Source organism: Rhinoderma darwinii, chromosome 1, assembly GCF_050947455.1.
Source record: "Rhinoderma darwinii isolate aRhiDar2 chromosome 1, aRhiDar2.hap1, whole genome shotgun sequence".
NCBI lineage: Eukaryota > Metazoa > Chordata > Amphibia > Anura > Rhinodermatidae > Rhinoderma > Rhinoderma darwinii.
Genome location: NC_134687.1, coordinates 173276937 through 173302037, shown reverse-complemented (window position 1 = coordinate 173302037; position 25101 = coordinate 173276937). Strand labels below are relative to the sequence as shown.

The following is a 25101-nucleotide window of genomic DNA, read 5'->3' as shown; positions in this document are numbered from 1 at the left end:
AATGAAGATAACATTAAATTAATCAGAAACACACTCTATACATTGTTAATGTGCTAAATGACTATTCTAGCTGCAAACGTCTGGTTTTTAATGCAATATCTACATAGGTGTATAGAAGCCCATTTCCAGCAACCATCACTCCAGTGTTCTAATGGTACATTGTGTTTGCTAACTGTGTTAGAAGGCTAATGGATGATTAGAAAACACTTGAAAACCCTTGTGCAATTATGTTAGCACCGCTGTAAACAGTTTTGTAGTTTAGAGGAGCTATAAAACTGACCTTCCTTTGAGCTAGTTGAGAATCTGGAGCATTACATTTGTGGGTTCGATTAAACTTTCAAAATGGTTAGAAAAAGAGAGCTTTCATGTGAAACTCGACAGTCTATTCTTGTTCTTAAAAATGAAGGCTATTCCATGCGAGAAATTGCCAAGAAACTGAAGATTTCCTACAACGGTGTGTACTACTCCCTTCAGAGGACAGCACAAACAGGCTCTAACCAGAGTAGAAAGAGAAGTGGGAGGCCCCGCTGCACAACTGAGCAACAAGACAAGTACATTAGAGTCTCTAGTTTGAGAAATAGATGCTTCACAGGTCCTCAACTGGCAGCTTCATTAAATAGTACCCGCAAAATGCCAGTGTCAACGTCTACAGTGAAGAGGCGACTCCGGGATGCTGGCCTTCAGGGCAGAGTGGCAATGTAAAAGCCATATCTGGGACTGGCTAATAAAAGGAAAAGATTAATATGGGCAAAAGCACACAGACATTGGACAGAGGAAGATTGGAAAAAAGTGTTATAGACAGACGAATCGAAGTTTGAGGTGTTTGGATCACACAGAAGAACATTTGTGAGACGCAGAACAACTGAAAAGATGCTGGAAGAGTGCCTGACGCCATCTGTCAAGCATGGTGGAGGTAATGGGATGGTCTGGGGTTGCTTTGGTGCTGGTAAAGTGGGAGATTTGTACAAGGTAAAAGGGATTTTGAATAAGGAAGGCTATCACTCCATTTTGCAACGCCATGCCATACCCTGTGGACAGCGCTTGATTGGAGCCAATTTCATCCTACAACAGGACAATGACCCAAAGCACACCTCCAAATTATGCAAGAACTATTTAGGGAAGAAGCAGGCAGCTGGTATTCTATCTGTAATGGAGTGGCCAGCGCAGTCACCAAATCTCAACCCCATAGAGCTGTTGTGGGAGCAGCTTGACCGTATGGTACGCAAGAAGTGCCCATCAAGCCAATCCAACTTGTGGGAGGGCCTTCTGGAAGCATGGGGTGAAATTTCTCCCGATTACCTCAGCAAATTAACAGCTAGAATGCCAAAGGTCTGCAATGCTGTAATTGCCGCAAATGGAGCATTCTTTGACGAAAGCAAAGTTTGAAGGAGAAAGTTATTATTTCAAATAAAAATCATTATTTCTAACCTTGTCAATGTCTTGACTATATTTTCTAGTCATTTTGCAACTCATTTGATAAATATAAGTGTGAGTTTTCATGGAAAACACAAAATTGTCTGGGTGACCCCAAACTTTTGAACGGTAGTGTATATATATATATATATATATATATATATATATATATATGGCTCATATTTATATATATATATCTCATATGGATACAGGATAAGGGATACATGTGTGATTGCTGGGGATCCGACCGCTGGGACACTCAGCGATAAGGAGTGCGGGCAACCGAAAGTCCCCCTAAGTGCTCCGTGAGAGTCTGGGACTTGCGTGCTCTGTGTCCAACTTCTCCATAGAAATGAATGGAGCACCGGTGCGCATGCATGACTGGCGCTCCATTAATTTTTATGGAGAAGCCAGACACAGAACACGCAAGTCCCAAGCTTCTCATGGGGGATTTTTGGTCCCCCGTTCTCCTTATCCTAGCCCTGCACAGATTTTTTTTAAGACCTTGTGGGATATTAATGGAATATAAAACCAAATATAACCAAAAGAGTCCATTAAAGTCCATTTGAAAACCAGTAGACCAGTTAGACTTCAGATCTTCCCCTGCTCCCGCCGTCAGAAAAATTTAGGCCGCCACTATGTTTATGTGAAGATGATCATGATTAGATAGATTCAGCCCTCAGTCCCCATGTTTTTTGAGGGAGTTTTACATGGAACAGGATTTCACCATATTTGTATTGAATTTTTTAATGCGGGGCCCCAGACTAAGCTTTTCTCAGCAAAATGTATGTTGGTTGTTTCTGGGTATGCATGGCTACTGGTCTCAGGCACTTGCCTCGTATACTTTTGTTTTTTTCAAGGCACTTGCCTTACTAACTATTGCATTTCTATGATAGGCTTGCAGGTTTTTATGTATTGATTCAGAATGTTTCCTTTTTTTTACTGTTTATTTGCACTAGCAGCCTGACCATCCTGCCCCTACTATTAGAACTTGAATTATAGGTCTGGTGGATTGCTCATCTGCCTTACTTATGTGACCAGATATTTTGTCCATGATACTCATTTCTGTTTTATGTGGGCTGTACTTTTTCTCTTTCACAATATGTATGTTTTTAATGTATATCAATAAACTTTATACTTTTTTTATTGCATTTCTTGGGTCTGGCACTTATGTCTCTATAGGTGTTTATTCAAAGCTGTCTACTATGATGCAATTTTCTACATTTCTGCCCTTAAAGGGAACCTGTCACCAGCATTTCACCTATTAAACCAGCAATTCCTGGTGGTAGTGGGTGAAAAATCATTTCTATATGACCCATAATTATATTCTTAGTCGGCTCTGTAGCTTTAGTATTCAGTTTTTTTTTTTTTTTAATTCTTTATTTTTGTTGACCTATGAGGTCCATTTTATAACATAAAGGGAACATACAACAAGGTAATGTACATTTAGAATACATAATCCAAAGACAAATGTACAGAAAAAACAATAAGTACATTGTTATATAATGGCATACTGAATGAAAAAGAGGGAATAACGACAAGGGAACACGAATCCCTAAAGTGTGGATGGAGCTAAGCTCCCAGACAAGAGAATGAAGAAAGAAGGGGTGAGCGGAAAGAAGAAGGAGAGGGGGGGGGAACCCTCCACAGCATCCCACAGACCAGGGTGTTATTGCGGCCGATTAAAAGGATACGGTTCTCAGATGATGTCTTTATAGGAGTTCGAATCCTGAAAAACCATCCATTGGGCCCAAGTTTGGCAGAACCTGGAGCTTGAGTCGTGGATAACGGATGTCAAGTCCTCCATATGCATGATGTCGTTAACCTGTGAAACCCAGAGGGATAGTGTTGGAGGAGATGGATCCTTCCATCTTAGTGGGATGCAATGACGAGCTGCCATCACTAGAAAGTGAAGCAGGGAACGCTTATACTTGTTCGCTGGAATGTCGCAATGATGAAGAAGGAAAAGGGCCGCATCCATAGTTACATTTGTATTTGTAACTTCCATTATCACCCTCTTTACACCTTCCCAAAATGGGGTAAGGAGAGGACATGACCAGAAGGTGTGGAGGAGGGTACCACTGTCTTGCCCACATCTCCAGCACATAGGGGACACTGTGGGGAAGATGTTATGTAGGCGGGCTGGGGTCCTATACCAACGTGAGAGTAGTTTGAAGCTTGCCTCTTGGTATCTTGAGCAGATGGAGGTTTTTGGAGCCATAAGGAATATACGCTGCCCTTGTGCAGGGGAGAAGGATATCCCCAGGTCCTCTTCCCATTTTTACATGTATGTAGGAGTGGGCATATCTGGGGGGTCCATGAGAATTCTGTAAATAGCGGACAATGTATGTCTAATCAGGTCAGAGCCTGTGCAGAGGGTCTCTAGTGGAGTTTTTTCCTCCTGGTAGGACCTAGGGGCTGGGATAGACGTCAAAAAGTGTCGCAGCTGCAGCGAACGCCATTGTCCCAACGGAGGGAGATCAGCAATCTGGGCCAGGTCTGCAACAGAAAGCCATTCACCATCCTTTAAGAACCGATCTGCACGATACCATCCCAAGGATTGCCATATACGGAAAATTGGGTCCGTCAAGCCAGTGGGAAAGGATGGATTGCCCAGTATCGGAAACATAGAGGAAGGGACTGGCAAGCAAGATGCCCTTACCGAGGGGAGAGAACAGCATACTAGTGTTGGGCCTATAGTAGGGTGATGATGGAGATGTCTGAGTTGGCTACGGTGCAGCCATGGAAGGGCCGATATTGGAATAGAGTAAAAACTCTGCTCCAAAGACACCCAAGACTTAACGGTCGCATGTCTGCACCAATCAACTACCCGAGCAAGATGAGATGCAATGTAGTAAGTGCGGACATCAGGTAATGATAGACCCCCCGATGCCCTAGATCGGCATAATAACGTGCGGGACAGACGTGGAGTCTTACCATTCCATACAAACTTAATCTGAAGAGAATTGACCATTTTAAAGAACTGTGTTGGGATGGCTATGGGAAGGGTTTGAAATAAATATAGTAGCCTAGGGAGAGCATTCATTTTGAAGATGTTACAACGGCCCAACCAAGTAAAGGTACCTTTGGCCCATCTGGCACAATCTGCCTTAAGCTCAGCAAGGAGTGGAGGAAAATTTTGTTGGAAGAGATCTCTCAGGTCTGCTGTTAAGCGAACCCCAAGGTATTTCAACGCTGTTGGGTTCCATTTAAAACTGAAAGATTGTTTTAAGGTTGTGGAAAGATGAGGTGAAAGAGAGATGTTCAGGGCCTCGGACTTAGAGAAATTAATTTTAAAGTTGGATAAACTTGAAAACCGTTGGAATTCCCGCATGAGATTAGGAAGGGAGACAGTTGGATTGGTCAGGAAAAATAGCAGATCGTCTGCATAGTTGAGGTATTCGTTTCTAGTCCCTTCACATCCGTGTTTGCACGTATATGGCGTAAAAGGGGTTCTAGTGTCAATATAAATATCAAGGGTGAGAGGGGGCAACCCTGTCTGGTGCCGTTGTGTATAGCAAATTCGTCTGAGAGAAGGCCATTTACTCGAACTCGGGCGGATGGGCATGAATATAGCGACATTATCCATCCCAGCATATGTGATCCAAGGCCCAGACGTGAGAGGGTTTCTTCCATAAAGGTCCAGTTAACTCTATCAAACGCTTTTTCCGCATCTGTTGATAAAAGCTTAAGAGGTATATTGGAGATTTTGGCCTTGTGGATCAGATTGATGGCTCTAGTTGTGTTGTCTCGTGCCTCTCTACCTGCCATGAACCCTGCTTGGTCCGTATGTACGATTCCTCCAATCAGTGGAGCGAGACGATCCGCTAGAATTTTAGCAAACAATTTGATATCTGTATTGAGGAGGGATATGGGTCTGTGGCTGGCACATTGTGTAGGGTCTTTACCAGGTTTGGGGATCACCGCGATATGCGCCCTGAGGGCGTCAGGAGGGATGGGGGAGGAGGCCGAGTATGAATTAAAGGAGGCTAGAAAATGTGGGCCTAGGGACGTCAGAAACTTTTTATAATATTGAATTGTAAATCCGTCTGGGCCAGGTGCCTTTCCTGTTCTGGAGTGTTTTAAAGCGTATGAGAGTTCTTGTGTGGTAAGTGGTTCTTCCAGGCTAGTAATGTGATCTTCCGATAGGGCAGGTAGACCAGAATCCGCGATATATTTAGAAATTTTAGACCTGAATTCACTGGATGTCACAGACGGATTGGTAGAGTCAGTATTATATAGGGCAGCGTAGAAATCCCGGAATGCGGAAGCTATGTCCAACGGCAAACGATGCCGTGTTTGTGAGGGGGATACTATGGAGGGTATGTAATTCTGGGTTTGTTGGGTCCGCAAGGCTCTAGCCAGAGACCTACTACTTTTGTTGCCATATTCGTAGTAATGACGTTTACATCTAGAAAGCGTAGCCTTGGCTCGAGCCATCAATAAGGTTCGCAGTTCCTCTCTTTTACAGAGGAGGGCAATCCTACACTCCGGGTCATGGGAACGTTTATGTGAGATCTCAAGTACTTCAATTTCAGACAGCAAGCGGACCGTGGCCACCGCCCTTTCTTTTTTCCGACGTGCACCATGTTTAATAAATATACCCCTGATCACGCATTTATGCACCTCCCAGATAATGCGAGGGTTAATGGTCTCTGTGGCATTAGTTGCGAAGTAGTCAGCTATATTACGTTGGATATCAGCAGTAACCACTGAATCCGAGAGAAGCGTTGGGTTCAGTTTCCACTGAGATTGGCGGTATAGAGGGGAATGTAGAGAGAGGGTCAAGGTGACTAATGCATGGTCTGAAAAGGAAATCGAGTCAATGTCGGCCGCGCGTATAGAATGTAGCGAGTGATGTTTGACGAAAAAAAGATAAATTCTGGAATATTTGTCGTGTACTGCGGAGTAAAAGGAAAAGTCCCTATCTGCTGGGTGTAGGAGACGCCATGTGTCCACTAATTGGTGTTCGTGAAATGATTTCATAATGCGGCGCAGATGTGCCCTCGAGAATGAAGAAGAACCTACGGACGTGTCTAGTGCGGGATCCAACGCAACATTGAAATCCCCTCCCAGGACAATGGTACCCTCCCCAAACTCCTCCAGGGCATTCAGAAAGCCAACAAGGGCTGTGCATTGACCAGAGTTGGGTAGGTAAAAAGAGGCAAAAGTGTATACTTGAGAGTCAATAACTCCTTTGATCAAGAGCATTCGTCCCACTTCATCACTGCGAGACCCCCTGAACTCCCAAGGAAGAGATCTAGAGATCAAAATGCTTGTCCCCCTGGATTTCGTGTCCGGAGAAAGACTATGATATGCATTGGGGAACCATGCGTTAGAGAGTTTAAAAGGTTTTTGCTGACATAGGTGCGTCTCTTGGAGGAACGCCACCTGTATATTTTTGCCTTTCAGCAAATTGAAAAGTATGGATCGTTTTCCAGGGCTGTGTAACCCCTTGACATTTAATGAGCCAATAGTCAGGTCCGTTTGAGTATGCTGCGACATATCTGTCCTGGGCTGCGGTGGAGGGGGAGGGGAAAGCAAAGTAAAGGGCAAGAGGAGGACAGATAAAGATAGGAGAGAAAGAGAATAAGACGATACACAAGAAAGAGGCCCGCAGGCCGACTCCTATACGGTGTAAAAACCTGTAAAGGAAGGTTGTTAAATTTGTGGGGACCTGGAAAACCACGGGGGGGGGGGGGGGAGCCCCGCACCGCATACATAATCATCAAACGGTAAACCATTTCTTCCATCGCCTACCATTGGGGAGGCGACGGAGGCACAATCAATGATAGAACCGACGTGTATCTCTCAGCTACTACTAGCCAAGGGAGGTTAACCCAAAACCTGTGCTAATAGCCATGATCTCTGATGAACAACCTATAGCGACGCCACACCCTTCTATTTAAGTATACAAGGCTGCTATAACCGACTATCAACCAGAAATTAGCTGCTAAGAGGATTTGAAATTTAACACGCAACTGATGTATGCCCGGCAAACATTGCATTTTAAAATTATCAGAGATACCGACTAACAGAATCATATGGAACTCCCCATATCCCGCATCGCAAACCTTTGTCTAATATATATAACCAGCAAAAGGGTGTGGGTGGGGGAGGTACCAGTAGGCTAAATGCCTCCAGCGCTGCAGGTGATAGCTCATCCTCTAAACAACTTCGGACCCACACACCTCATGTGGCGGTCTATAATTGACTTTTAAACTAATACGGTATAAGCAGCACGTATTTCCTGAGGGCTAAGTGAAGGCCCCTTGCGGCCATTCTATCTATACACGAAACCTGAGTATCCTATGAAAAAAACTGGGCAAAACACTTATTTGCAAAAGAGCCCTGCTAGATAACCATCAAAACATTATGTGAGCAAAATAACATTTGACGACCTTAAGTCCCTTGAGCAGCAATGCTGCCGGCGGCCTAGCAAAACATTGACAAATAAAAGGATATTTGCAGGAAAGTCCTCTTTAAGCCTCAGGCGGGACCCGGCGGGAGAGGTCGATTAACGGCAAATGTGGTGCACCCGGGATGGATCTGCTTCGTATGGGCTGGTTAGTCCTGTTGAGGCGACGACGTTGAGGTTGTTCAATTCTGTCCAGGGCTAGCCAATCCGGGACTGGGAACGGCTCGATCTGAAGAAATCGAAATAGGCCCTCAAGATCCGAGGAGTGGCGCAGGAGATAGAAGCCAGAGTTGTTCTTCACGACAACATGGAACGGGTGTCCCCATCTATAAGTGGCGCCTGCGGACTTGATTTTTTCAAGCAGAGGATGTAGGAGCCGTCTCATATAGAGTGTCCGTGGGGAGACATCATAGTATATAGTAACCGTACTTCCTTCAACTGAGACCGGTCCATGTGACCATGCCCCCCGGATAATTGCATCTTTGTCGGTATAATAGTGAAGGCGACATAACACGTCGCGAGGAGAGGACAAATCGAGCGGGCCTGGGCGCGAAACTCTGTGAATTCGATCTAGGAGAAAAGTCGCTTCTGATGGTCGGTTAGTGAGCTTGTTGAATATAATAGATACTCTAGACACCAGCTCATCTCGTGGGCCGAGGTCTGGAAGGCCCTTCAGACGTACATTGTTTCTGCATCCTCTGTTCTCCTGATCATCTAATTGAAGCGCCAAGGATTGTAAATGTGTTCTAGTATCCGTGGCAGCTTTTTCCAATGCAGTTACTCTAGAGTCAATGGCCGACACAGTATTCTCAGATGTTAGCGCCCTAGAGTCTAGTCTGACCACATCCTGACGCAGGTCAGCTATGTCTTGCTGATGTGCCTGCTCAACCCTGGACACCAAAGAGTCAAGATCCTGTCAGGTGGGGAGGGCTTGTATCATCTCCCTCAGTAGTTGTAGGTCAGCATGTAAGCCCGATGGCCCAGCCTGAACTTCAGGGGCATATGTGTGTGGTATAATGGCGGGCAAATCTCTCACTGATGACATGTTGAGGGGAGAGACAAGGCTTACCGCATCCTGAGAGCTGCAGCAGGGAGGACTCGTATCAGCAGTCGTGGCCGCTTGTGCTGACTGCAACAGGGGAGCAGGAGGAGAAGGAGCCAGAGTGTCTGAGGCCGGATGTGGCGGCAATGCGTCCGCCATTGCTGCTCGTTCGTCCGCGGCCGATTGTGAGGAGGAAAGAAAGCGCTCCATGCTCTTGCAACGGCCAGAGGAGCGAGGTAAGGACCGGGAAGTTCCAGGGCAGGTTCCACTTTGTTTTCCTGGCATCGCCTGCCGGTTTTACCCGGGAAAGATGGCTGGTATTCAGCTGCTAGTGCGGAGCTCCCCCAAAACGCGTGCTCACGGCTCCATAGCTAAGCCACGCCCCCTAGTATTCAGTTTTTTTGTGTTCCCACATCGTATGCTAATGAGCATAAGAGTCATATCTTCGTTTGAAAAGAGTCAAATCTTTGTATAAAAAGAGTCATATCTTCATTCCTCAAGTCTTTCCGAGTTTACCCCACCTCCTTACTTTCGATTGACAGGTCCTCGCCTTCCCCCAGCACACAAAATTCCGCTCTCGTGCATTGATGTCCTCTTCTGGGGTGTGCACACAAAGGGACACCGGATTATTACTATAAAAGGTGCAAGATGTTTGCAGACCGTTATTTATAGTCGGAGGAGGTGTATAGGAGAGGGGATAACAGCAATGACCTTTATATAGCAGTGGCCAGTGAGGGATAAGTAAAGTTCAATAGGTGAAATGCTGGTGACAGGTTCCCTTTAAAGGGGTTGTCCGAGATAAAATGACTTTGTGTTAATGCTTGCAATTTATAAATGTAAATACATTTGTAATATACTTACGTTTTCCAAAGTGGCCCCGTTTCCAGATCCTGCCATGGGGAACTTGACGGGTGACGTTGATCTTAAATTCTTTGCCGGGTATACGACACGTCACTTGTGACGTGGTGTATATCGGCTTGTTCTGCTTCACAGCCCGTAATGCGCATGCGCCGTCCCTGCTGTTCTCACGGTCCCTGCTGTTCTCGAGATAACAGCAGGGGCCGCGCATGCGCATTACAACAGAACAAGCCGATATACACCACGTCACAAGTGACGTGTCGTATACCCGGAAAAGAGTTCAAGATCAACAAAGCGGCCAGAGCAGAGAGTGACGTCACCCGTCAAGTTCCCCACGGCAGGATCTGGAAACGGGGCCACTTTGGAAAACGTAAGTATATTGCAAATATATTTACATTTATATATTGCAAGCATTAACACAAAGTCATTTTATCTTGGACAACCCCTTTAACTCTCTACCAACCTACCCATGCTCTTTTTGGCCTACAGTTTTTATCCACACTCTCTTGCTTCCAGGACTTCTTCCGCACTGCACTTATAATATGGAACTCGTTGCCTTGGGTCATTAGACTCACTCTAAGGCCGGATTTACACGAGCGTGTGTGTTTTGCGCGCGCAAAAAACGCGGCATTTTGCACGCGCAAAAGGCACTTAACAGCTCCGTGTGTCATCACTATATGATGCGTGATTTGCGTCATTATAACACTGTTTGTATGTTTGTAAACAGAAAAGCACGTGGTGTTTTCAATCATAATTTTTACTGCTGTTGCGCGAATCAAGCGCGTCCCACGGAAGTGCTTCCGTGTGGTGCGCGTGATTTTCACGCACCCATTGACTTCAATGGGTGCGTGATGCGCGAAAAACGCAGAAATATAGGACATGTCGTGAGTTTTACGCAGTGGACTCACGCTGCGCAAAAATCATGGACTGTCTGCACGGCCCCATAGACTAACATAGGTCCGTGCGTATTACACGTTCGTGTAAATCCGCCCTTAAAGTTTACAGCTTTAGGCTGGGTACATGTTGATGTAGGGTGCCGCACAACCAAACTGCCTGGCAGTTAAGCACCCGGTTTACCACGAATTGCCACGGTTTTACAATGCGGTTTATGGCTGCACATATTTTACAGGTGACATGTTAAAAATATGTGTTTCACCTGTAAAAAAACCACTGCCAATAACCGCATTGCAAAACTGTGGCAATTCGCTGTAACGGCACATGGTTTTGCTGTGCTGTACACTACCGTAACATGTGAGCCCAGCCTTAGACTGTATGTACACTCACTTTAGGGTCTGCTCTGTCAAGTTTCTGACTCAACTCTTCTTAGAGGGAAAAAAAAATCCCCATAGTTAGGGCTAATCTACTCGTGTTGTAAATACTGTAGATTTTCCGCAACTTATTTCGTTGTGGAAAATCCGCAGCCTAATACAGTGGTAGAGGAGTGGATGAGATTTCAAGAAATCTCATCCACACATGGTGTAGGGGAAATGCAGAGATACCACACAAATTGATCTACGGTGCGTTTTTTTCAGCATGTTAATTGTGGTTGTGAAATACCACCTGTATTTTGTTGCGAGTTTTCCCCATTGAATTCAATGGGGATCTAAAACCCGCAACAAACAGTCAAATGTTGCGACTTTTTTCGGCGTAATCGCAGCAATTATGCCGCAAAAATCGCAACTTAGAAAAAAAACAAAACCTTATACTTACCTTTGACATTCTGCAGGCCGGCCTCCTCAGATGATATTTCATCCCATGTGACCGCTGTAGCCAATCACATGCTGTAGCGGCAGTCACATGGGATGAAACGTCATCACAGGAGGCCGGCCTGGATGATGTCAGAGGGCCAGCCTCCTGGGTTGACGTTTCATCCCATGTGACCACCGCTACAGGTCATCCCAGGAGGTCGGCCTGCCAAAAGGCCGGCCGATGCCGCATTTTTCAGCAGTGGACATTCCGGGCGAAAAACTGCACCACAATTTGGTGCGTTTTTTTTGCCCAGAATTCTCTGCGGCCACCGGGGCGGATACGTTGTGTACTTTTATGCAGCGTATCTGCCCCGTGTAAACTTACCCTTACAACGCCAATATGGTCCATGGGCTATGTCTGGTCAGTCAGCATTGAAAGTAGTAATGGCACCTTCGTCTCCACTGTTATGTCTACAAAACTAAGTGCCAATATGCATGTGTCATTAGCTGCCGTCCATTGTCTCTTTTTAAGCACACTTAGGAATGAGCTGAGTTTAATAACAAACCCAAGTGTTTTCCATAGCATGGTCAGTTGACAGGAGTAACATGCTTTTCTTCAAAATGCTCCATAAACATATGTAAAATCATATTTTATTTAAGCATACATAATTTGAAGCTTGCAAGTGCTCATATCAAGTAATGCATAAAAGTTAACATAAAAAGAAATGATCACAAGTTTGTGTGGACTCTCGGTTACTGCTTTTACCTTGTGATTGTATCCAGAGAGACGAAACACGACTCCTGTTTCATGATCTTCAAGAATGTTTTCATTTTTAAACAAATTGTGGAAATGATGAAACCTAATACACCCCGTTCTGGCACTGAATTTTACAGGTTTCGGAGCCTCAATATATGTTAAAGAATGCCCTCTTGAAAAAGTTTTGTGATTTTTCCATAAATGTAAATGATCTTACTATACCATTCTGGGTGTATTGTTTCAGTATTTGAGAGAGATAAAAGAAATAGAATGCGTTTTAACCCCTTCCCGTAGCAGCCACTTTTGGACTAAATGACAGAGCCCCATTTTTAAAATCTGACGTGTCACTTTATGTGGTACTAACTTTGGAATGCTTTCACCTAGCCAAGCGATTCTGAGATTGTTAACCCATGACAAATTGTACTTTGTCAGGGGTAAAATTTTGTCGATAAATTCATTGCTTATTTGTGAAAAACACCAAAATGTTGAGAAAAATTGCAAAAATTTGCATTTTTCTAAATTTAAATGTATCTGCTTCTAAGGCATGATTCAGACGAACGTGGCGTTTTTGCGCACGCAAAACACGCGCCGTTTTGCCTGCGCAAAAGCCACTTACCTGCTCCGTGAGGCAGCATCATATGATGCGCGGCTGCGTGCTTTTCGCGCAGCCGCCATCATTATTAAACGCCATTTATATGTTTGTAAACAGAAAAGCATGTGGTGCTTTTCTGTTTACATTCATCCTTTTGACAGCTGTTGCGCGAAACAGGCAGTTCGTACGGAAGTGCTTCCGTGCGACCTGCGTGGTTTTCACGCACCCATTGACTTCAATGGTGCGTGATGCGCGAAATACGCCGAGATATTGAACGTGTCGCGCTTTTTACGCAGCGGACAAACGCTGCGCAAAAAGCACAGACTGTCTGTACTGCCCCATAGACTTCTATTGGTCCATGCGAGCCGCGTGAAAACCATGCGGCCTGCATGGACGCAATTCACGTTCGTGTGAATCCGCCCTAAGACCGATTAGTAATACCACACAAAAAAATTTACTAATTAAAATTTCTTTCAGGGGCCTATATTTTGGGAAACCCCCAATAAATTACCCCATTTTAAAAACTGCACCCCTCATAGTATTCAAAACAACATTTAGAAAGTTTCGTAACAATTTTCTAGGACGTTACAAGGCTTAGAACTTTAGCAGCAATTTCTCACATTTTCAAGAAAATTTCAAAAGGCTATTTTTACAAGGACCAGTTCAGTTCTGAAGTAGCTTTGAGAGGCAACCCTTTAGGCATTTCACAAGAATTAAAGCAAAGTAGGGCTGAAATTTACAAATTTCATTTTTTTTGCAGAATTTTTTAATCCTTTTTTTTCTGTAACACAGAAGGTTTTACCAGAGAAACTCAACTTTATATTTATTGCCCAGATTCTGAAGTTTTTCCACATGTGGCTCTAGTGTGCTAATAGACTGAAGCACAGTCCTCAGAACCAAAGGAGCACCTAGTGGATATTGGGGCCATCTTTTTATTGGATTATATTTTAGGCACCATGTTGGGTTAGAAGAGGTCTTGTGATGCCAAAACAGTGGAAACTCCCCCAAAAAGATCTTATTTTGCAAACTACACACCACAAGGAATTCATCTACGGGTGTAGTGAGCATTTTTACCCCACAGGTATTCCATAGATTTTATTAGAATTGGGCAGTGAAAATGAAAAATTACATTACAAGACATAGCTTTAGCTCAAAATGTTTAATTTTCTCATCAAATAAAGTAGAAAAAGCACCCCAATATTTATAAAGCAACTTCTCCAGAGTACGGAAATACCCCGTATGTGGTAATAAACTACTGTATGAATACACATCAGGGCTCAGGAGGGAAGGCACGCCATTTGGCTTTTGGAGAGCAGATTTTGCTGGATTGTTTTTTCTGAACCATGTCGCTTTTGCAAAGCCCCTCAGGTACCAGTACAGCGGAAACTACCCAAAAGTGACTCAATTTGGCAAACTACACCCATTGAGGAATTCAGCTAGGGGTGTAGTGAGCATTTTGACCCCGCAGGTGTCTCCTAGATTGTATTAGAAATGAGCAGCGAAAATGAAAAATTATTTTTTTTTCCAATAAGACGTAGCTGTAGTTCAAAATTTTTCATTTTCTCAACAAATAAAGGAGAAAAAGCATCCCAACGTTTGTAAAGCAACTTCCCTAGACCCAACATGTGGTCATAAACTGCTATTTAGATACCCAGCAGGACTCAGAAGGGAAGGAGTTCCATTTGGAATTTGGAGCGCAGATTTTGCTGGATTGATTCCTGGGCACCATGTTGTATTTACAGAGCCCCTGAGGTACCAGTACAGTAAAAAAAACAAAACCTGAAATGTGACTCTATTTGGTAAACTACACCCCATGAGGAATTAATCTAGGACTGTAGTGAGCATTTTTTGCTAAATTTATTAAAATTGGGATGTGAAAATAAAAAATATATATATATTTTTTCCAATAAGATGTAGTTCTAGCTCAAAATTTTGCATTTTCTTTTTTCACAAGGTCTATAGGAGAAAAGCAACTCCACGTTTGTAAAGCACTTTTTCCTGACTAAGGCAATACCCCATATGTGGTTGTAAACTGCTATTTAGACACGCAGCAAGGCAAGGGAAGGAGCGCCATTTGGTATTTGGAGTGGAGATTTTACAAGTATCGTTTTTTGACACCATGTTGCATTGGGCTGAGGTACCAGTACAGTGGAAACCCCCGAGAAATTACCGGATTTTGGAAACCACACCCCTCAAGGAATTCATCTAGAAGTGTAGTGAGCATTTTGACCCCACAAGTGTTTTGCAAAAATTAGTACACAATAGATGTTGCAGATTGAAAATTGGCAGTTTCCACAGATATGCCATTTCAGTGCCCAGCTTGTACCACTGGAGACACACACACACACACACACACACACACACACACACACACACACACACACACACACACACACATATTGTTAAGCGGGTTCTCCAAAGTGCAGTAATACCCAATATGTGGTCATAAATTGCCATTTGGGCACACTGCCAGGCCCAGAAGGAGCGCCATTTTGCTTTTGAAGCGCAGATTTTGCTTGGGGTTTTACTGGTATTTCAGCTTCTAATGTGGGGGCATATGTAAGCTGGGCGGAGTACATCAGGGTATATGTAAACTGGACGGAGAATATCAGGGTATATGTAAGCTGGGCGGAGTACGTCGGGGTATATGTAAGCTGGGCAGAGTGCATCAGGGTATATGTAAACTGGGCGGAGTACATCAGGGTATATGTAAGCTGGGCGGAGTACGTCAGGGTATATGTAAGCTGTGCGGAGTACATCAGGGTATATGTAAGCTGGGCAGAGTACATCAGGGTATATGTAAGCTGCGCGGAGTACATCAGGGTATATGTAAGCTGGGCGGAGTACATCAGGGTATATGTAAGCTGGGCAGAGTACATCAGGGTATATGTAAGCTGGGTGGAGTGCATCAGGGCATAATAGGATGATGTAATAATGAGGTGAATGAATAATAAAATGAATAATCCATGGATTTGTGTGGTACGCTTTGAACCAATCCTTTATGCACAGGCCGGGTTTTTTGGGTATTATACAAAATATCTGCGCTCCAGTATTGCCTAATCTTTGACTTCTTCACTAGCCCTATAAGCAGCACAAGGCCCTACAATTTCCTCATCTCCACTGCATCTATGGGGTCCACCTGTGGGATCTAGCAAATGATGATGTTGGGTTTTTAGTGAAATTCTACTGGACCTAAAAAATTTGTCTGGGCCTTCATTTAGCATCATTGCGTTTTGAGAGTCATAACGTGTTATTTTTCCGTTGACGGAGCCGTGTGAGGGCTTGTTTTTTGTTGCATGAGCTGTAATTTTTATTGGTTCCATTTTGACACCAAATTGATATTGTTTTTTTCTACGTTTAACTACTTTCCATTTTCTGTCAGCCATAACTTTTTTATTTTTCAGTTAATATCGCTGTGGGAGGGCTTGTTTTATGCGTGACAAACAATGTCGTTTCTATTGGTACCATTTTGGAGTACTAGCGACTTTTTGATCACTTTTTGTAAATTTTTTTTGGACACAAGATGACCAAAAAATGAAATGCTGTCATTTTTATTTATTAAATTTTTTACCGTGTTCACCGGTTGGTAAAAATAACACTATATTTTTATAGTTCAGGCCGTTCCGAATGCGGCGATGTGTATTATGTATAGTTTTTTTTCATGTTTTCATTTTTCCCCAATTATAAAGGACTTGATCAGGGAAGCAGGGCGTTTATTGTTATTAGTTTAAAACTTTTTATTTATTTATTTTTCTTTAACATTTTTTTTTTTCACTTTTTTTTTTTTTACACTTACCTGGGGACTTGAAGATCTGATCCCCGGTGCAATACACTGCACTACTTATGCTTTGTAAATGAGGACGTACAGTCACGCCCAATAGCGGGAAGGCGTTAAGATCCCAGTCGGTGCTTCTGCCTTAACCCGTTAGTGACCGGCCCATCGTGTTTTTACGTCGGTCGCCTTATTACGTCGCGGCATCGGAATAAGTGAACAGAGCAGGGAGCTGTCAAATCTCCCTGCTCTCAGCTGCTAGAGGCAGGTGAGGGCTGGGGGCGTCCCTGCTCTGCCGGGGGAGATCGATATCAGTATCGATCTCACCCGTTTAACCCCTCAGATGCGGTGCTCAATAGCGAGCACCGCATCTGAGTGGTTTTGGAGAGAGGGAGGGAGCTCCCTCTCTCTCCCACCGACACCCGGCAATACGATCGCCGAGTGTCTGTGTCTCCCATGGCAGCCGGGGGCCTAATAAAGGCCCCCAGGTCTGCCTGTCATGACCTAGCAGATGCCTGTCCGTTTTAAACGGACAGGCAGTAATACACTGCAATACAAAAGTATTGCAGTGTATTATAATAGCGATCGGACCATCGCATATTAAAGTCCCCTAGTGGGACTAGTGAAAAAGTGAAAAAAAAAAGTTTAATAAAGTTAATAAAAAAAAAATGTGAAAAAAATGAAAAACCCACTTTATCCCCTTACAAACTGCTTTAGTATGAAAAAACAAAATAAAGTAAAAAAGTTACACATCTTTGGTAACGACCCCGACTACAAATCTATTACATTATTTAACCCGCACGGTGAACGTCGTAAAAAATTAAAGAAAAAACGACGGAAAAATAGCTGTGTTCTGTGAATCCTGACTTTAAAAAAATGTGATTAAAAAGTGATCAAAAAGTCACATCTACTCCAAAATGGTACCAATAAAAACTACAAGTCTTCCCGCAAAAAAAGAGCCCTCATACAACTGCATCGGCGAAAAAATAAAAACGTTACGGCTCTTCAAATATGGAGACACAAAAACAAATAATTTTGAAAAAAAGCGTTTTTACTGTGTAAAAGTTGTAAAATCTACAAAATCTATACAAATTTGGTATCGTTGCAATCGTAACAACCCGCTGAATAAAGTTATTGTGTTATTTATACTACACGGTAAACGGCGTAGATTTAGGACGCAAAAAAGAGTGGCAAAATTTCCGATTTTTTTCTATTCCCCCCAAAAAAAAGTTAATAAAAGTTAATCAATAAATAATATGTCCCCCAAAATGGTGCTATTAAAAAATACAACTTGTCCCGCAAAAAACAAGACCTTATACAGCTATGTCAACGCAAAAATAAAAATGTTAGAGCTCTTGGAATGCGACGATTCAAAAACGTAAAAAATAGCCTGGTCATTAAGGTCTAAAATAGGCTGGTCATTAAGGGGTTAAAGGGGTTCAATGCCATTTTAGGTCTTGCTTATGTAAATTGGAAACAAAAACGTGACGTGTAATTTAAACAGTGCCAATGCAGTCTTTGTGCTGAGCGATTTAGGACCAAAGCTTTATGAACATACATTGGGCCCCATTTATCAAAACTGTTTAACAGCAAATTTGGCCTTGTTCCCCGTAGCAGCCAATCACAGGGCAGCTTTTATTTTTTTAGAGCAGTTTAAGAAATTAAAGCTGAACTCTGATTGGTTGCTATAGGCAACAAGGCCAGTTTTTCTGTTAGACAGTTTCATAAATAAGGCCCAATAATGGTGATATAGCAAATCTGGTGCAAAGGAAAAGTGGCCTCTAAAAATTGAGTGGTCCATTAGAGGAACTGGAAGCGGATACGTATAAGAGGATAGCAAGAAACAGTCTGTTTAATCTTGTTGAATCTTTACTCCTACTGCACAAAGTATAGTGGCAATGTAAGCAGATACTGGAGATGGGGGTATGTAATAACTACACCCCAATCTGGAGGAATCCCTTTCTGTGGGAACTATAGCAGTTAGAGGGGATGAATGGATGGGAACAAAAGGGCATAATACGGCTGTTCGAGGACACCAATCTTGAATCCTTCCAGCAGCTGAAAGAAGAATTTCAGTTGGAACATAATATGTTCTACCAATGCTTGCAGATACGGCATGCAATTCAGACTCAATCCAATTCAGTTGTTCTAGAGATACACGCCTTGGGACTAATGGATTGTATAGTGAAAGTGTCTACATCTAAGGGGTTGATTTCATGGGCGTACTCTTTTACTATCAAAGCACCTAGGGGATCTTATGGAACCTGTTGAATAGAAAAGGGAGAGAGACGTAGATCCCATACCTAAGGAACACTGGGAAGACATTATTGCATCTCCCAGCACGCTATCTCCTAATGTAGCTCAGAGAAGTTCTAATCTTTTTCTAGTACATAGGGTGTATGGGACCCTATGGGTCTTGATGAAGATGGGAATCAGAACAGATGCTAAATACCCTAGGTGCCCAGAGGAGAAAGCTGACATGCTGCACATGTTTTGGACTTGTGGGTCTCTGAGGGAACTGTGGAGAGAGATTTCCGAATTGGTGATCCGAGTGTATGGCATACAGCTTCCAATGGACCCGATAGTGCTGCTTTTGGGATATGTTGGAGGTTTGGAGGGGGAAAGGTTGGCCATTGCTAAGCTGCTATATCTGGCCCGTGAAGGAATAGTTAAACACTGGTTGGATGAGATGCCTTCCTCAATAAATAAAATTATTGGGACAGTAAACCACTCGGTTCTGATGGAGTATAAAATTTATTTAAAAATGGTGGCTGATAAGAAATTTGGAAAACAACGGGATAGATGGATAAACCACTCAGGTTTGGCTTCGGGTGAACTACTTACACTTTGATCAGTTGCTTAAGAGGAGGGACACTAGAATGAAGGCTGGTTGGGTGGGGGTGAAAGCAAAATTAGGACAGGAAGGGGATGAGACAGTTTATGAATATATATTGCCTGACATTTAACACAAGTGATTTGAGGTATCTAGATATGCACTTTGACAACTCCTGGGACGAGAGTTGACGGAAGGGATTTTTCTGGAAAGAGCTGACAAAACTGGGATGGAGAGCTGTGGCGGGTAGGGGGGGGGGCAGGGGGGAGTTGGGAAAGGTTTCACTGTTTTGTTTAAGTACATGATTGTACATGACAGTCCGTGATGAGATGTAGATTCAAATGTATTTGTCAGCTGGACTATGTTATTGCTGCATTTGTAAATAAATTTGAACTGATTAAAAAAAAAACAATTGAGAGGTGGAATCTGATTGGTTACCAAGGGTAAATAGTCAACGTTTTTCGTTTTTTTTGCACCAGTTTTGATATATCTGGTCTAATGTGTTTTGTAGCACACTCCTCCTTACAACACAGTCTAGACACATGTACATAAACTTTCATGCCTCCATAGACTGCGTGTTTTGGATATTGGTTTGCAAAAAAATCAGCCAGCTAAGCGCTGTGGCCCATTACAGGGTTTCCTGGTGCAGTAATGCTCCTGGCCACCTGGTGTGTCGGCCTCATGATCAGAATGTTAAGGCATATCCTAAATACCGTACTTAAATCATGACACAATTCTAAAAAAGACTTATACAAATTACTTTTAGTTATAAGGATTTATAGGTCAATGGACAGGCAGATGGCATTGAGCAGCGCAGCTGATACGTGATCAGCACTGGCCGAGGAGGACAAAATATTTAGTTTGGTAATAACCACGCGTTTATCTAATGCTGTTATTTAGACTATCATTTAAGCCGTATCTTTGTAGTGATAGGTTTAGACATTACCAAAATGGCAGATTGTGCATTAATTAGCTGGGTCCTGGCGGCGCCATGTTATGCGCATACAAATTTATACTAAAGTTCATTTTTAACTTTACCAACGTGAGACCTAAAATTGTGGAAAATCTAGTTACCAATATGAAAAATGCCGGCTGCACTGGAGAGCGTTTCAGATCTGTACTCAGTAATGTCATGGTAAATGAGGACTATGAATAAACTTCGCCTCCAGGCTTAACTTTTGTCTAGAGACAACATGGCCAATTGTTATTTTTGGTTTCTTTCCATTTCAGACTAATTGTGGTAGCCGCAAATGAATCTCTAGAACAATTTGTCTGGAATTCTTAACTACATACACAAACAGGTAGAGACTGTAATTTTAGATTACAAAATGTCATAAAAAACAGGATTTATGCTTCATTACGAAATATATATTATACAATAATCTAAAATGTGGAACTTCCCTACATAATTATACTCTTTGCGATGTAATAGTTGGTTTCTGCACTCTTATTTCACCATGTCTCCAGATGCTAAGAGTCCCATAAACAGCTACCAATATATAACAAGAGGATGTCATTTTATAATGGAGCATAAATCATGTGTTTTATGGCATTTTTTATCTAATTACGATACTCGACCTGTTTGTGTATGCAGTTAGGAATTCCAAAAAAATAGTTCTAGAGATTTGCAGCTACCACTATTGTTCTGAAATCCCAAAAACAATGGCAAAATCGCTGTTTTTTTTTCGCATTTCACCTGTCAAAGAATTTATTTTGTTTCCCTGTATATTATATGGTACATTAAATGGTGCCATTAAAAACTACAACTCGTCCCCGCAAAAAACAAGCCAGTATACGGCTATGTTTACGGAAAATGTGAAAAGTTAAGGCTTTTGTAATGCGGGGAGGAAATAACTAAAATAGAAAATCAAATATTGGCTGCGTCTCCAAAGGGGCAATCTACAAAATTTGAAATACAGTAAATAGGAAGTTTCTGAAAATTGAGCCTGACTGTCGTAAATGTTTCCCTCAAGCCTCCCTTAGGCTAGGGCTAAACTTAGACTTTTTTTTTTGCAGTGAGCAATAAATCCCTATTCATAGGAATGCATTAGACTACAGCTCTTTATCTCGCTACAATAAAACGCTGTGATATCGCTAATGATAAATCGCTGTCCATATTACTGCATTGAGCAGCTTGAAAATCTCTGCAGAATTTCTCCAGACTCGTGTGCAGCTCTGAAATCCCAGCAAGAAGAGATTTTCAAGTTACTCGATGCATTCCTATGGACAGCGATATCACAGTGATCTTATTTGTCGCGAGATGAATAGCACTAGCCTAATGCATTTCTATAGACAGGGATTTATTGCTCACTACTATTAGTTACCAGTAAATTCAGACAGTTCTGCTCACTCCTGCTTGGCATAGACTGGATTAATTCTTTCATCTTAGAAATTGGGGACCCCAAAAGAGACTTTGTAGCGATTACATAATTATCTTATTAGGCACACAAAAAGTGTATATTATGCTGTGTTACATGCAGAGTTTTGTGTGGATATAGTATTACAATTAATTAAATCCGCTGTAAAAATCTCCCACATTTCTACAACATATAAGGCATGCTGCAGACTTAAAAATCTGAAGCATTTCTAGTATTTGCTGTGATTTTTTTTTACACTGTAAGTAAATGGTGTCTGTTGATGAATTTTGCTAAATTCCGCAACAAATACTGTGTGAATTCACCATATTAGAGGTGAAAAAAAAATAATAATTTACTAGCTAGGCATGCTGGCATTAACAGTTTGGAGATGCCCTATAAATACAAAAAAGGGGGAATATATCGTAGCTAAGGAAAAGAAAACAGTGGTGCAACTTAGCAACCAATCCAATTTTAGCTCTTATTTTTCAAAGGGCCTTTAGTAAATAAAAGCAACAACGTGATTATTTGCTATGGGCAACAGCACCACCCATCCCCTGCACTAGTTTTGATAAATCTCTACCAATATATCACATTTGTCTATTATTTGTAGTTTATCACATGCATCGCAAATTTTTATGCACACCATATGGCTTCCATGCCAACATATTATATATACATTTTTTATGTTAATGATTTTTGCCACTTTTTGATTCTAAGCACAAAAAAAATGTTCACATATTTATAAAAATCATCTAATCTTCAGGTTTTTTTTCAGTAAATTCTTTGCCAATAAAGCCATTGCAATGATAAAGGTCACAATATTGGTCTAACATACATCCAACACTTTCTCTCTCCTTTAGACCCTAATACCTCTTGACAGGACGTGTGTGAATAGCGTAACCTGGCCTGGCCTTGATGGGAATAAGGAAGGTAAGCTTGTATCAAGGCTGTTTTCATCTGGTAGCAATTAACAATTTCATCCATGTTTTTTTGAAAAACATACAAGGCAGATCTCCCGATATGGGATTAAAGATAAAACTCCAGTTCTGGAGGGCCTGGCAGCAGAATGAAAAACCTCCCCTTGTACAATGGCTAAACATCTTAATTTATCTATTCTTCTCTTTATCACGAAAATTGATAAAGACATGCATACAAAACAGACGGAGAGAGAATCGCTCATCTTTAGCAAGTGCGAGAAATTACTCATCTTATTACAGGAATTACCTCTGTTAATTTGACAGTGTGCTGGTTATCTTCTTCACAATGTGGTATGTCAGCCCTTAGGACAAGTAGAGCCATATGTAACCCCTCTGGAAAGTGCTCAGAGAGAGCTTTTCTCACTCTCGTCTTCACCTCATCCTGGTTCAGGCTGCTATGAGGAATGCCAGGTGTGTCCAGCACCTGCAGTCTCAGGCCCAGTTCTTTCCCCATCCGCCGAGCAAAATTGGGTATTCGCATACTGCGGAGTCGGCACTCCTTAGTCACAGATTGTGGGAAAATCCTACTTTCAAATTCATAACTTCCCAGCAAGCTGTTTCCAAGAGAACTCTTACCACATTGCGTCTTTCCCAGGAGAAGGAGATTAATAGTGATCTCATTGTTATCATCCATTTATTCTCTGTCAAACAATAGTAATAATTGGACAACATTAATACGCGTTCTCTTAAGATTTATGTGATGAAGGTTACATAATGAATACCTAGAAATGGTTGGGTTTCAAGCCAAGTATTTAGAGAAATAACTCTGTGACGTTATACAAAAATAAGTACTGAGGACATGTGGATAAGATTTTATTATGGCCATTGAATAACAGAGATAATAGCAGTTGCTTTTTTTCATACTATACACTATTGTACAGCCTAGTTCATATTGTTGTCACACAAAATACAATCATTTCATCGGTTGTGACGACTTCCAAGAACAAACTTCTGTACATTTAGGGATATCTTTATGTTGATGTCTCCAATTAGATCTTTAATATGCCATATTTTTCGATTACAGATAAAGTATAGTTCTATTTTATCAAATAAAGAAGTCAAGGTGCCAAGGCGACTTAATTTGTAATGATAAGATAGGACTACCCCTAATGAGAAATAGGGTATATTGAAAATCAAATAACAAATTGAGAAAGAGACGTCACCTACTTAAAGATATCTTTTTTTTAAAATTATTATTTTGTTCTATGAAGTCACCACCTGCAAAGATATCTTTGTAGATTCAATAATAACAATATGAATGATATATTGTTAATATTACAGAGAGTTACAATACTCTACCATACTATTACAACACTCATTTTTATCGAACCTAATACAGAAGACAGTAGACCTTAGGGGTGTGCGGCCAATGTGATTGCACAGGGCACATCACCTGTCACTACTGAAGGGAGCACCACTGGCCCTTATAACCTGGGCACCCAGAGAATGTGCACCTGATCCCACACTTCTTGCCTGCATCTATAGGAACTGTTATTTACGCAAATGTCTAACAGTGTTATAACGTTATTTAGGCATTGTCTGGTATGGTTATTTATGCGCTGTACAATGCAAATATAATACTTGGGCACTATGTAGTAAACCATAAGGGGGTGTCATAAAAAAAAAGATACTGCACCAACCTAAGGCCAGCCCTAGCGATCATTCATCAGGGGTATGCATAAAGGATAGGGTGCCCGGCCTGGTGCTGAATACGGCCGTTATTCGCTCCATTCTTACCTGGAAAAAGAGTTCTATGTGTATGTTTACACCACCAATGAAAAAGGTGCCTTTCTCTCAGTTGGTACCACAGCAGTCACAATTCACCATAAGTACACCCCATACTATGTATACTGCAGCTGCTTTGTTCTTAAATATCTTTTACGAGAAAGTATGAATTAATACTATCAATTTGATATGTAGAGAATATACTAATGACAGATTAACATACAACTAATTATTAATACATACACACACAAGTTTAAATGTCTAAGTATATTAGTATTACTATCCTGTCATCTAATAATAATAAAATGGTTATCGTGTCTGCTTACCTTAGCATGCAGACTGCATCTACTGTAGAACAAGATATGGCACAGCCACGGATATGAGTGAACTTTGACTCTGAGATGATGGCGTCCCTGGTACCACTCTGAGGGGAATGCAGAATCTTTCTATTAGTTAATGTGTTACAGAAAGATCAAAGTTTATTGTAGATAATATTGTGTGCATACAAGATCTTGTAGTGGAGCACGGGTTTCTCATCCCTTTATTTACTACTCCCAACAGGATATACAGTATGATGCCTTGTATCAACAAGTGACGATCCGGAGTATTAATTTTTTGTAGTGGAAAGTAAATTTATGCTCTATCCTTATATAACTCAATATAATTAAA

At 42.0% G+C, this 25101-nt stretch overlaps 1 protein-coding gene across 1 annotated transcript in view; it reads right to left on the bottom strand.

The window, feature by feature from the left end:
* Positions 1-24845, bottom strand: part of GIMD1 (GIMAP family P-loop NTPase domain containing 1) — a 38399-nt gene extending 13554 nt beyond the window's left edge. The window contains exons 1-2 of the mRNA XM_075849750.1: positions 24759-24845; positions 22955-23348 (exon numbers count right to left, since the gene is read on the bottom strand). Coding sequence (XP_075705865.1) covers positions 22955-23341 — 387 coding nt within the window. The 5' untranslated portion in view covers positions 23342-23348; positions 24759-24845. The remainder of the gene's footprint in view (positions 1-22954; positions 23349-24758) is intronic.
* Positions 24846-25101: the final 256 nt, after the last annotated feature.